Source organism: Lissotriton vulgaris, chromosome 6, assembly GCF_964263255.1.
Source record: "Lissotriton vulgaris chromosome 6, aLisVul1.2, whole genome shotgun sequence".
NCBI classification, from domain to species: domain Eukaryota; kingdom Metazoa; phylum Chordata; class Amphibia; order Caudata; family Salamandridae; genus Lissotriton; species Lissotriton vulgaris.
In genome coordinates, this window is record NC_141694.1 from 405,293,172 (window position 1) to 405,306,761 (window position 13,590).

Consider the following 13,590-nt stretch of genomic DNA (forward strand, 5'->3'; position numbering starts at 1 on the left):
TGCTATCAGAGAGAACATAGCAAACCTCAAACCACTGTTTGACACAGCAAGTTGTAGTATATCTCAAGCAAATTCTCTGTAAACTGGATTGCCTTCAACCCAATTACCTAACATGCACAAATTCAAGTTACTGCTAACACTAACCCTTCAAATGTATCTTCAGATCCCATTACCCGTTTCTAGGTAAAGAGCACTCCAGTGATCTCCTTCCGACAAAGTTAACAATTATACACTTATTCTGGAGACATGATTGTCTCTCAGTGCCCTTATAATTAAATGCTTATTTTTAAACGAACCTGAAACACAAAAGCTAGACAACTATTGGACCATGAATAGCCTCCCCGCCAACCACAAGATAGTTAAAAGGTGTATAACCCACCAACTAAAGACTAGACTGGTAGCAATCACTTCACTGGATTCCACATCATCCGGCATAGCATCAAACAAATCCTCCCTAAAACTCTGGATGATACCCTTGGTGTCTTCAACAAAGAACATTTTCCCACCTAGTCCTCCTAACATATCAATACCCCTTTACATCACTTTCCATAAAATGTTCCAAGGCATTCCGATCAACAGAATGGACAATGAAGTAACTGTGATCAGTTTGTTTAGGTTCTATGTATCAGGCAGATCACAAAACATCAATATTGGCAATTTGTTCTCAAACACATTGAAAATCCCATGCAATGTCCCTCAAGGCTCCACTGTCACACCTTACCTTTTAATTTTTGGACCAACGATTGCAGATTTCAGCAGTGGTTAAAAACAAAACAACCCACCCCATGGGTATAGCCATTTACAAATGAAAATATTAGGTCGGTGCAAAAACAGATGGCACTCCCGTGGAACATGGAAATCACACTGTTATGACCAGATATAATGTGCTAAGCCAAACCAGAGCACACCACTATAAACAAATCCCCATCAGTGATTGTACAAAAGTAGTTAAAAGTTTGATAAAATAGAAAATATCAAGATTTATTCCATTGCTTTAGTACATACCGAATATTATCCTTATTAAAAGTTTGAAACACACAATTTCATAATTCAAAGCATTGAACAGAACAAGAGAATGCTACAATCAAGTAAGAATGAAAATATCCGGCAACATGTAGATAGGTCAAACAAAAGGAAAAATACACCAAAGGCTATATTAGATTGTTTCCTATATAACGACCGATGTATAATACAGCCAACACATGTTATGTCCATAAAAGACTTTCTGAGGGCTTATAGTCATAACTGTTATGCAACTTGGAAGAGGTGGCCAAGTAATAACGATGGTGCAATAAAGTTGCACATGTTAGTGTGAGTATTAATGTAACTCCTTATTTTAAAATAGCCTCTGGACACTTCAATCTTTATATTGGGCTAGTAGATGATGTCCTAACAAAGTAATCATTCTACCTTCTCTAACACACATATGGCACCTCCTGTTTTTAGAACTAGGTGACAAATATAAAACATATGCTAAACACCCAGTAGCAGCATTTTTCCACCTCTCCCTTAACAAATATCACATATTACATACAGCATTGACAAACCAATTTGAAGCTATGGGCGTTTGAGCAAAAATGCTCACTAAAGGAAAATTCCATAGCTATACACTTGAAAATGTATTAAGTGTACAGATTGAGTTGCTAGTTATCCTGGCATCCAGTGGAGGATTGATTACTTGGCAAAACAGTTTCTACTTACTCAAATCACTTTGCTCATTTGAAGTTTGCATAACACAGAGTTTATCTATGAATTAATTTCCCCTGAGTGTACTAGATTTTTTAAAGGGTTCTATGGTCAACACTATGGGCCCGATGTAGGTAGGGCTTTACCGATCGGTATCGGCCGAAAATACCGATTTTTGGCCCTTACCGATCGGTAAACAGCCATCGAGATGTAGGGAACCAAAAACAGAACGAATCGGATAGAAAACCGAATCGGAATGTGTACCGAACGTGAAAGGATCCGATACGTACATACCGAAAATCGGATATGTAACGAATCGGAAAAACACCGATTCGGTGACAAAGACCGAATCGGTCCATGTACCGAATCGTTAGTGACACCGAATCGGAAAATCACCGATTCGGTCCCACTACCGATTCGTTAGTGACACCGAATCGGGAATTCACCGATTCGGTCCCACTACCAATTCGTTAGTGACACCGAATCGGGAAATCACCGATTCGGTCCATGTACCGATTCGGTAGAAATACCGATTCGGACATGAACCGAATCGGAAAACATGCCGATTCGTATGAATCTCCGATCGGGAAATTCCCCGATTCCAACAGTTGGGGAGATGTAGGGAGGCACAGAAACACCGAAATCGGCTCAAAATCGGTAGAATTCACTCGGTATTTACCATGGATTGCAATCAGGTGGTAACCAACTCCAACCCATATAAACAGTCCCAAAATGCATTGCAACTTGCAGGATGGCAGCTTTCTATGTCATTGCGAGGCGGCTACGGCTACAGCAGGAAGGACAGAGGGAATGGCTAAGAAATGAACAGGTCTACAGACAGAGGATAACCCTGTTCATGCTCACTGAGGCTGAGATCCTACAGAGATACAGGCTGGACTCTGACACCATACTTGAGCTCATCAGGGACCTTAAGCCATACTTGGACCACCACACCCCAAGGGCACACGCCATCCCTGCGCACGTCCAGGTGCTATGCAGCCTACACCTGGTAGCGTCTGGCAGCTATCAAAGTGGAGTAGCAGCAGCAGGAGGGGTGAGCCAGAGCAGCCTGTCAAGGTTCTTCCACATATTCCTTGACGCCATGATAGACAGGATGGACCAATACATCTCATTCCCTGCAACCCACGCAGAACTGCTACAAACCAAAGCGGACTTCTACCAGATGGCACACTTTCCCCAAGTCATCGGTTGCATAGATGGCACGCATATTCCGATTTGCCCACCAGCGGACACCGAATACATATACCGCAATCGGAAATCGACACACACCATCAACGTGCAGGTGATCTGCAATGCCAAGTGCACCATCACAGACCTGGTAGCAAAATTTCCAGGGAGTACCCATGGCTCCTATATATTCCAACAGAGCGGCATATATGCACGGCTGATGGCTGGCGATTTTGGAGAAGGATACCTCCTAGGTGAGCCACATCATCAGACCCCCATAACACATGGTAGGTAGGTGTAATACATGTATGCATGTGTCTAATGTGACCCCTTTCTCTTCCAGGCGACAGTGCATATGCCCTCCGCTCATTCATACTCACCCCCTACCTCAACCCCTCCACACCCAGCCAAAGGAGGTATAACCGGGCCCACATACGCACCAGGAATGTTGTGGAACGGACCTTTGGCATCTGGAAAAGTAGATTCAGATGCCTGCACAAGAGTGGAGGTGCAAGGCAGTATACCCCCATCCCCTGCTGCAAGATCATAGCTGTATGTGCAATGTTACACAACCTTGCGGTCAAGAAGGGCACTGAGGTGGAGTTGTCTGACTACGAGGACTATGACGACGACGAAGCTGTGCCACTGACACAGCCAGCTGGGGTGTGTACGCCATGTGATGGCAGATACAGACGTGAGGAGATCACTGAGAACTATTTCTGACTGAGTACAGATGCAAAGACAGCTAAATGTTGCTTGGAAAATAAAATTTTTAATAGTGATGCACCACAGTTACATCACTGAAGTGCATTAAAAAATGGAGTCTGTCAAAACAAATAAAGTCCAGGGTCCTGGTATGATCATCCCCCCTTGCCAGCCTATTTTTTGGCCCGCTTTCCAGACCCACTGGGGTGTCCCCCGGCCCCCTCCGAATGGCCTGCAGCATCAGCGGATCGCCTGGTGCTCCTCCTTGGCTCTGATGCAGCGCTGGCCGGGCTGCTGCGGCTGCTGCTGTCTCCAGCATCACCCAGGTCCAGGGCAGGATTGGAGGCGGCGTTTGAAATTAACATGGCCTCCATGGCCGTGGTGATTCTGGCCATCCCCCTGGTCAGCTCAGCCGTTTGCTGACTCTGCACCGACTCCTGATTTGCGCTTCGGATGCACAGCTGGGCGGTCGCCGATGCAAGGCGGGCCATGGCCCGGTTGAGCACCCGGGCATCCCTCCTGCGCGCAACCTCATGCTCCTCCTGCCTGGCAGAGGAGTGGGTGATGGCAGTGGTCAGCCTGCCCAACCCTGCTGCCACCTCCTTGTTGCTGTCCACAACAGCCTGGAACCCCTTCACCAACTCCCCCATCTGCAGGTTGTGCTGCAGGAGCTGGCGTTGGCAGGCCATGGTGGATCTGGCCTGTTGGCGCTGGATTTTGACCATCTGGCCCTCCAGGCCCAGGAACACACTGCCCTCCCGTGCTGGTGCAGCAGTGGTGGTGGTGGTGGTGGTGGCACGGCGTCTGGCACTGCTGCCTCCGGCCTGCTGAGTGGGCTGGGGTGCCACTGGTGGTGGTGTGGTGCTGGCCGGTCCCGGTGCCCCTGCTCCCAGGACAGGTAGGACGGGTGGCAAGGCCACGGTTGTGGCAGGAGCTGTTGTCGGCGGAATGGTCTGCCTTGTTGGGGAGTTGCATGGTGAAAATTGCAAGGGGGGTGAGCTGGGCAGTACTGGGGAGTGCACTGCCTGGAAATCAATCACCAGGACTCCCTCCATTCCAAGCCCTGTGGTGTCTCCTTCCTCATCCTCATCCTCCTCCTCCTGGCCAGGCTGGCTGGTGCTGGGCCCTGCCACTGCAGTAGTAGATGTCGAGGCTCCCTCTGCTGCCACAGTGGTGCTGCCTGATGGTGCCCCTAGGTACAAAGAAGCATTTGTAAACTGAGTGCCGATGTATTACAGGCAGTACAATTATGGCATTCCACATGTCCTTGCATCTCCTTACACCGTGTCACACTGTTTCCTGTCTTGTGATTCTGCACTGACATATCTGGCTAACTTCTGCTGACTACATGTACCATGATGCTTGTCTCTTGTATGTTGGTGGCAGTACAGTGCTGGTGTTTGCCTATGCATTGTGTCTAATGGGGAGGTGTCTGGTAGGGTGTGTCATGATGCGCATGCTTCTTACCTGTAGCTGTGGCCATCGCAGTGCTGTCCAGGGTCCCGATCCCTACGATGCTCGCCCTCTCGATGGTGCTGGAGACAATTTCCTCCAGCTCGGTGAGGGGTGGCGCCGGGTTCTGGCCTCCTCCGGTGTGTCCAGCCTGCCTCTGGATTTCGGCCAGCTTCCTCTTCGTGAGGCTGCGGAGGTCGTAGAACCTTTTCTTTAGTTCCTCAATGGACCTGGGGGTGACTCCAGCAGCATTGACCTTCTGTGCGATGTCGGTCCACAATCTCCTCTTCGTGCTGTCTGGCACGTTGAGGGACAGCCTGCCAAAGAGCTGGCGGTGCACCCTCACCACCTCCTCAACCAGCACCTGCAGTTCTGTGGTGGTGAATTTGGGCTTCCTCTTTTGGGAGGACTTCTGGCTTCCTGCCTGATCTGCCATTCTGCTGTTGTTCAGTCTGCAACCTCCTTCTCCCACTGCTGCTAACTGTGTGTTGGGCTCAGGCAGGCTTTCCAGTAACTTCTAGAAACTTCTTAATTGTCTGCACCTGCCAGGGTTGCCACTCCCTGTTTGGGTGGGGGAGGGGGAGCCACCTCATTGGCTGAATCGCCTATTGCCGAATCGGCTTTTACCGATTCGGTATTAGCCGAATCGGTAAAATCCGATTCGGTATTATCCGATTCGGTAAAAGCCGAATCGGTTCATGCAATGCATTCCTATGGGCTTTTTCGCCATGGGTCTATGATTGCCGATTCGGTTTTTACCGAATCGGCTCTTACCGATTCGGTATTCGCCGATTCGGAACTATCCGATTCGATGAGAGCCGATTCGGTGTTTTCCGATTCGTTGTTGGCCAAATCGGTAATTTCCGATTCGGAACGAGCTGAATCGGAACGTACCGATTCTCATTACCGATGCCGACCGATTCGGTTTTCATTCGGTATTTTTTTCCTACATATCGTTTTCCGATTTCAGAATACCGATTCGGCCCGCCTCGGTATTTTGAAATCGGAAAATCGCGTTTACCTACATCGGGCCCTTAGTTCTGTGGATGGTCTTATGCACTTGTTTGATGTAAGAGAACAAAACATTGATGATAAATCCACTTCTAGTGTTTTACAATCTATCGCATTCGATGGACAACTGCTAATGGAAGAATTTTTCATTGGACTAAATCTGATTGTGTGAATCTCCCCATTGCCATTATTCACTGTTAGAATTGGAGTATCTAGTTGGCAGAGGTTAGCCCCCTGTCCAAGAACATCCACCACGCCCGTCAGGGTAAGTCAAATACACACCCTAAATTAACCTGTGCTCAGAGCACAGCACAGTCAGAGCAGTCAAGCTTAAGTTAATAGGCAATGTGCATTTGTGAAACACTTGAAATATAGTAACTCAATGAAAACACTACAAAAAGACTGCACACAGGTTTAGAAACATAGAGTATATTTATCACAGTAAAACAAGACCAAAGAGGTAAAAATCCAATCTGTAGAAGCTGAGATAATAATTTTTAAGGAATAAATGCAAAAACAGTGCGCAGAAGTAAATGCCAAGGGAAAGTGGCAGTAAACTGCACACACACGCCTTGCAATGGCAGGCCGGAGACAGTTTTGAAAGGCTAATCATATTGGTAGCACTGTACTGCAGGCCTATTAGCAGCATTTAGAGTACAGGCCCAGGGTATATAGTATGCCATTTTATAGGGGACTTTTAAGAAAACTAAATATGCCAATCAGGTATATAGAAATGTCAACATGTTTAGGGGAGAAGCACATGCACCTTAGCACCGGTTAGCAGTGTTAAAGTGCTCAAAGAGATACAGGACAAATGGGAGGTAAAATGTTGGGAGAAAGACCATCCTAAGGATGGCAGGTCCAACAGTCACTGTGCAATGAACCTTGATCAAAATATTCTGCGGCTGTCTGCAGGTGTGCAATTTTTGTTTGTGATCCTAAAATAAGATAAGATAAAAATTGAGGGATTCATATATGTGTATTAAAAATACTATATACCCTTCATAGCCCTATCAGAGAACACCTGATTATATTACATTTATATTAATGTGTATTACTTCAGAACCAATATCTTTCATAGCCTCTGTGTTTGGATTCCTGTGACCCCAGCCGACTTTTTGAGCTAAAAGTCTATGGAAATTACCCCTTCTGGAGTAATTTTTGTTTTGTGACATTAGTATACACCCTGTGTCCTGAGGGATTATGCGGTTGCCCTATTAAATATAGAGTGTTATAAAGTGAGGTCAGCAATTGAAAAGCTGGTGTAAGAAATCCTGAGCTGGTTATACATTAACATGTGTGCAATCATTTGTGCCCAGACTGAGTGGACGATTCACAGAAATAATCTGAGATAAAATCCTAAAGGTACTACTTTTGGTATTCACAGAAGGCAGTTAGTAGTAGTAAAGTTAGGATTCCTAACATTTCATGCAAGGATCTCAACGCGGATCAACTTGTCTGTATTCTTGTTTGAAGGGCATTTATTAATGCCTACTGTCTTTTGATTTAATAGTGATTCAGAGCCAAAATAAATTAGATGAATTCCTTAGGATTAATTACTTCGTCTGCAAACAATAAATTGGTAGACACAGAACACATATTGTATCACGGTGTAGCATGTCCTTAAGCACTGCTGCATGCTTACAAATATTGTGTTAAATGTAGGCCTTTTGCATTTATAAATGGGACAATACTGAGATATAAACACATTTCATACATATGTGGTGAAGTGATATGCATTGCAAACCGGACATAAAAACATTCAACTGCACCCTTGAAAGGTGTGGACAAACAATGTATAGTCAGGTATGTAGCCAAGTCAGGCTTCTACCATCATACCCATATACTACTACCTTATGCGGGCTGGAGGTGCATGCTATTTTTGTTACACTCTAACACACAGCAAGGTAAAACGTCAGTATAATGGTGCCCTCATCCTACTGATGCACTCTTAAGATATGCAAGTTTATTGTCTTTTACTACGCTGCAGCTTTGCCTACGTTCACCACTGCTCTACCAATGTTGGTATGGGATTGTCTCATTCACTCTGTATTAAAGATTGTGTGTTCTTTCAATCTGGAGAGTCCTGGACTTGGGCAGAAGCTTGACATCCATGATGTGGTTTTGTCATGTGACTTGTTAGGATGATGCAAAATTTAATTTGTTTCCTTAGTTTGCCATTTGTGAATGGCAATCTTTTTTGGCTTTCTCTTTGGATAGAAGGAAGACGTTTCTAACTGAGCCAAAATATTGGTGGGCTACCTTAGTGTTTAATGAGTTATACGGGGAGGCAATAGCCTGCATCTTCCCAAAAATACATGTATATAGAAAACCTCTCTTTCCTCTCCTCACATAAAGTTATGGGTGTAGCATAACTGTCCTTAAACCAAACCCCACAGGCAACTGCAATTGTACAAGATTGAGGCCTTGCACAATGGGGCTTGGCTGTCTTTAGTGGGTTGGGTGTAGGGCCAACCCACTGCTTCACTGAGGTCAAGGCTGTGTACAGCAGGGAGTCAGCTACCCACGGAGGGAGCGCTTTGCCCCCCACTGGACTTGGGCTGAAGGCCTTATGCAGCTGCAGGTTGGATGTCTGAGGGGAGTTAGCTGCTCAAGAGAAGTTGGCCGCCTGATCAGGGGACATGCCCTGCAGCCAACCCGGCTGCACACATCTAAAGACCAAGTGCAGACAGGTACTGGATAACTATATGCAACCTACGGCCAAGGGCCATGTGCAACCAGGGCTTGACCCCCTACTGGGTGCAGGAGGCAGGTTGTCTGAGTGGGTTGGACTCTGCTCAACTTTAAATATGATCACAAATTCTCAGAAATTCATGTACATCGTAGTTAGGTGTCGTAATAGGATATTTACTTATATTAAAAATAGAAATTTATTAAAAAACATAGCTTAAAGTGATGCTTTAGTGAGGTTTTCCAATGAGATAAGATAAAAGTTTAACAAATGAAAAGGCACTAAAATTCGCCAGTTATAGTTTAGTGAACTAATTATATGTTGTGTCCCTCCGTGCACTGCTTATGACCTTACATATTATATCAGCATAACATATTAAATGACATTTTATAACCCCATTCATGACATCTCAAAATTCTTCATTGATGACATCACTGATAGAATTACTGTGTGTACTTGTGTGCTTACATGGAATGGAAATAACGGGATACATAGAGGAAAGTGTGGCCATGCAAGGTGTGTGGTTTATCAACCAGTAATGTTTTGGGAACAAGAAGTACTACATGTTAAACAAAGTAAAGGCTGAGTGGGTTGCAGAGGGATGAGTCAAAGTGAGTTGTGTCTTAAAACCAAAGCCTGTTTCAAAAAAACTTGTGAGAAAAGCCAAAACCTCTGATCAAAATGGATTAGTCACCTATGGATATCTGGACACAAGCCCATGTTAAATAAGTGTTAGACAGTTCTGTAGAAAAATTCTATATAAAGAGGAAGTTCATAATTTGTGAATGTTTATTGACAGAACTTCATTGAAGATTTAGAGGTATTGCAGATTGTTTAATAATGTATAATGCAGTGGTGCACAACATAGAGATTGTTAAATTACAGTGTGTTAGAAGCATTAGCTAATGCATGCCTGTCAGCCTCTTGACTTAAAATTAGGGATTGTGTGAAGTCCTTAAAATGGTGATCTTATTAAGATGAGTAGAGCACAGATTATTTTTTGGAGAATGTTTAAGGTTTAAAATATGGGTGATCCCATTAAAGTCTTTGGACCAATTTTGATTGTTAGGTCGGTGAATGCCAGCAGAAAGAGGGTAACATTCACCAAATGTGGGCGAGTTGACAGATATGCTACGTATTTATGCTCATTATCACATGACCTGTGATTGAAAAATGGGCGAACGTTTAGTTTCGTGAATTAAATTCAGTTCCAAAAAGTCTGTCGGACACTGTCACACTCATTTGATGATGTCATCGATGATGTTATCACTGATGTAATTCGGGATGTCATCAATGGGGTCATCTAACATGTCAAAAGGGATGTAATACATAATGTCAGAAGCAGTGGATGACAAGTGCCCAAGTATACTAATCTAAAACTAGTGCATTTTTCAGTGTGTTTTGTTTTTTTAAAACCTTAGTTCTTATCTCATGTCAACACTTAACTCATGAACACAATTGATTACTGTAGGAAATTACCATCTTTCGCATGTGTGCCCCCACATTTTTGCCTTGACTGTGTTTGCTGGCTGTAGAAATCTGCACTTTTCCTCTACTTACTTGTAGTGAAGTGTTTGTCCTCCCCCTTTAAACATGGTTCAATTAGCATAACTCTAATTGGCAACTTTAACTTACCTCATAAAACAAAACACTCCAAACAAAAGCAATGAGGCAGCTTGGTGTACAATATCATATCATCTATTTATTACTTAACTCTTTTTCATGCTCATAAAGGTGAATGTAATAAAACCTATAAGTGAACCAAAATATCATGAAGGTGACCAACTAATTCTGCCTATGTGAAATATTGTGATTGGGAGACCATACTTCATGAATTCACCCATATCAATTGCAGTGTGCAATACTCAGTAATCTACCCATGCCATATCTGACCATACATGTGCAATCTTCCACAACATGTACCCCGCTCAAATGATTGTGACATAGCAAAAGTACACCAGTAGGTGCTTACCCAAAAACTCTACTTCCCTTCTTCTGTCAATCCATGTAGCCTACCTGTACAATTTCAAAAGGAAATTTGAGAAAATATCTGAAAAGTCAAAGGTGATAAGCCTAACAAGGAGGCTCCATCATGAAAAGGATATATACAAAATTCCACAACATATATCACAGTAGAATCAGTGTTATTACTTGATGGTTAACATATAGGAATAACTGATATAAAGGCTGTGCATTGGTGATTGCTTAACCCCTACAAAATTCTCTCATTCATGCAAACTATGTAAAAATGTCTTAATCATTTCAGATGAAATTTCAACCAAGTGATTTAGGGGGTCATATATGAGGGGAACAGCGTTTACAACGCCACTTTTACCACGCACTACCCTTACCACACAACTTTTACAACGCAAGTCGTTACAACGACAAGCGCTGGGGGGCGCTGTAGGATAGTGAATGGTTTAATTTACTATCCAAAACATTCCCTACTATCCACGGGGACTGGAGTTGGAATAGTAAATTAAACAATTCACTTTCCAGTGCCCCCTCAACGTAAGTCGTTGTAACGACTTGCGTTGTAAAACTTGCGTGGTAAAGGAATGCATTGTAAAAGCATGCGTAGTAACGACATACATCCCATATATGATCTGGTAACCAAGATGAAATGGGCAAATGAAAGAAAACAGGTGAAATCAAAAGTTGTTACTTACATAAATGGAAACATGATGCATATTTTGATTAAAAAATAGATCCAACCAAGTAGCAAAAAACATATGTGCCTGTATAGACTGTAAACGCCATTTCTAACCAACCATGATCCACCAAAGTTGCTTAACCTAGGAAAAGGTATTGTTTTTTTTCAGGAATTTGTGCACTACAATTCTGGACCCACAATTTAAATAAAAAACAAAATTCAGTTAAACTAACCATTGTCCTCAATCCCTCAGGTGCATGTGCAATCTACACATATGAACAACAGTTTGTAAAAACAACCAGAATACAGTATATTGCAAAAATATACAAAAACTGTACTTAAAGATAATTTCAAGCCTGTCATTTAGAAGTTGACAACAATAAGAAACTGCTCCAGAGAGAGATATTTTGGGTCAATTTCTCAGATGCTACAGTCTTTTCAACTGAATAGCAGGTTTAAAACGTCCACCTAAATAATAATAATTAACCCCTTAGTGGACCTCACTGCTTAAAAGGTAGGGTGTATGATATTTTAAAGTAGGACATGTAGAAATTTCCTGTTAAACATTGCTTTACAATGACTAGCACCTCAAAGATATTTGGACTTTAACAGTGAAAGCTGTTTCATAGAGGAACACTGGAGTACACAATTACATTTGACTGTGATGTATGTATATTTTATATTGCAATTTCCAGCTAAGAATCAGCTAAAATATTAATTCTTGAACTCTGAAATATTTATCAAAAGTCCAATTTACTGGGGGATTTGGATTTTTATTAAACATTAAGGAAAAGATACTTTTAGAAATTTACCTTTCCCTACTTAATACATTTAGAGGCTAATTTACTTTAGCCTCCTTGTGCAGGGCTCTGAGTTCTCAAGACCTAAAGGAGGCATAGAAACTGTTCCCAGAGCAGAAACAAAGGCCTGGTTTTGAGAAGGTATTTTCTGTTCCACTTGTAGGATGACCATTTGGGAAATGCCCTGGACCTTAATTTAATTTAAAGCAGCCTCCTTACACCTAGGCAGGCCCCTTTCTTTTTTCCCCCAATCCCAGTGGGAGGTCCTGCCAACAGAACTGGTTTGAAGTGATCAAAGAAGATATCAAGAAGGGGTTTACCATCTTGAATGTAGGCACGTCGGGTGCTGTAGGTTCTTTGGTAAAGAACCTGTCCACACAAAGACCTGTGTCAAACCTGTCCTGTATATGGCTGAAGATTTTGTGAAGTTGAGGTCTGATGCTTGCTTATGGCTGGATGCATGGTTTTGTCAGACGGAGCCTAGGCACTGAATCCAAACCCTGATGCAAATTGTATGCTTGGTCTACCCTGATGCTAAGGCTGCGATGTCATGAGTGAGGTCATCAATGATGTTATTTAAGATGTATGGGCAACAAAGAGTGGTTCATAGAGCGGTGCCAGCTGGCCACCTATAAAAGAGATATATATAAACCACAAGATTAATTTTAACTATTTGAAGATGTCTAGGGGTCTTTCATACATCTTCAGGGACTTTAATACTCTTTAGTGCTGAGGGTCCTTATTTGCCTCACCCACATCCGGACAATAGTCCAAGATAGTGGAACTGACCTTAGACTATACTAGGCACACCCAGGCAAGGGGGAAGAAAAGGTTAGTCTTAAGTGATAATCTCAACTGTACAACAATATTTCTAAATCGAACCCTTACTGGCATTGGGCTGCGGGGAAGGTGATCCTGTACTGTGTACACACATACAGGTGGATTCATCAAGCCGAAATCGGCTCGCAAAGGGCCAGATTCTGAGAATCTGGCCCTTTGCAAGCGCTATTTTTGCATTTGGGATTTATCATCCCAAATGCAAAAATCGCTAAATTGCGAATAATAGCATTTAAGGAATCTCAATTTGAGATTCCTTAAATGCAATTCATGAACCATTTCAAAATTGCGAATTCGCAATCTGGGGCCGCTATTTACCGCGAAGTTAAACTACGTGGTAAATAGCAAAAACTTTGAAAAATGCACAAAAATGCATTTTTCAAAGTTTCATGTTGCGCACACACATGCCCTAGGGACATGTGTGTGCGCAACATATGTGCACACATCAATTTCAGGGGTGCAACAGGGTGTCCTTTGGACACCCTTGCACCCTTGAAATCGCAATCTCAATTTGCAAATCGCTAATTGCGATTAGCAAATTGAGAATGTCTTGCCATTCATTCTTA

At 43.1% G+C, this 13,590-nt stretch overlaps 1 protein-coding gene across 1 annotated transcript; it reads right to left on the minus strand.

Annotated features, from left to right (window-relative positions):
• Window positions 1-3,581: 3,581 nt before the first annotated feature.
• On the minus strand, window positions 3,582-5,665 carry LOC147707381 (uncharacterized). The gene is made up of 2 exons (XM_086925207.1): window positions 5,047-5,665; window positions 3,582-4,771 (listed from the first exon to the last, which is right to left on the minus strand). Exons 1-2 carry the CDS (start codon window positions 5,465-5,467, stop codon window positions 3,753-3,755), a joined length of 1,440 nt encoding a protein of 479 aa, XP_086781333.1. The 5' UTR covers window positions 5,468-5,665; the 3' UTR covers window positions 3,582-3,752.
• Window positions 5,666-13,590: the final 7,925 nt, after the last annotated feature.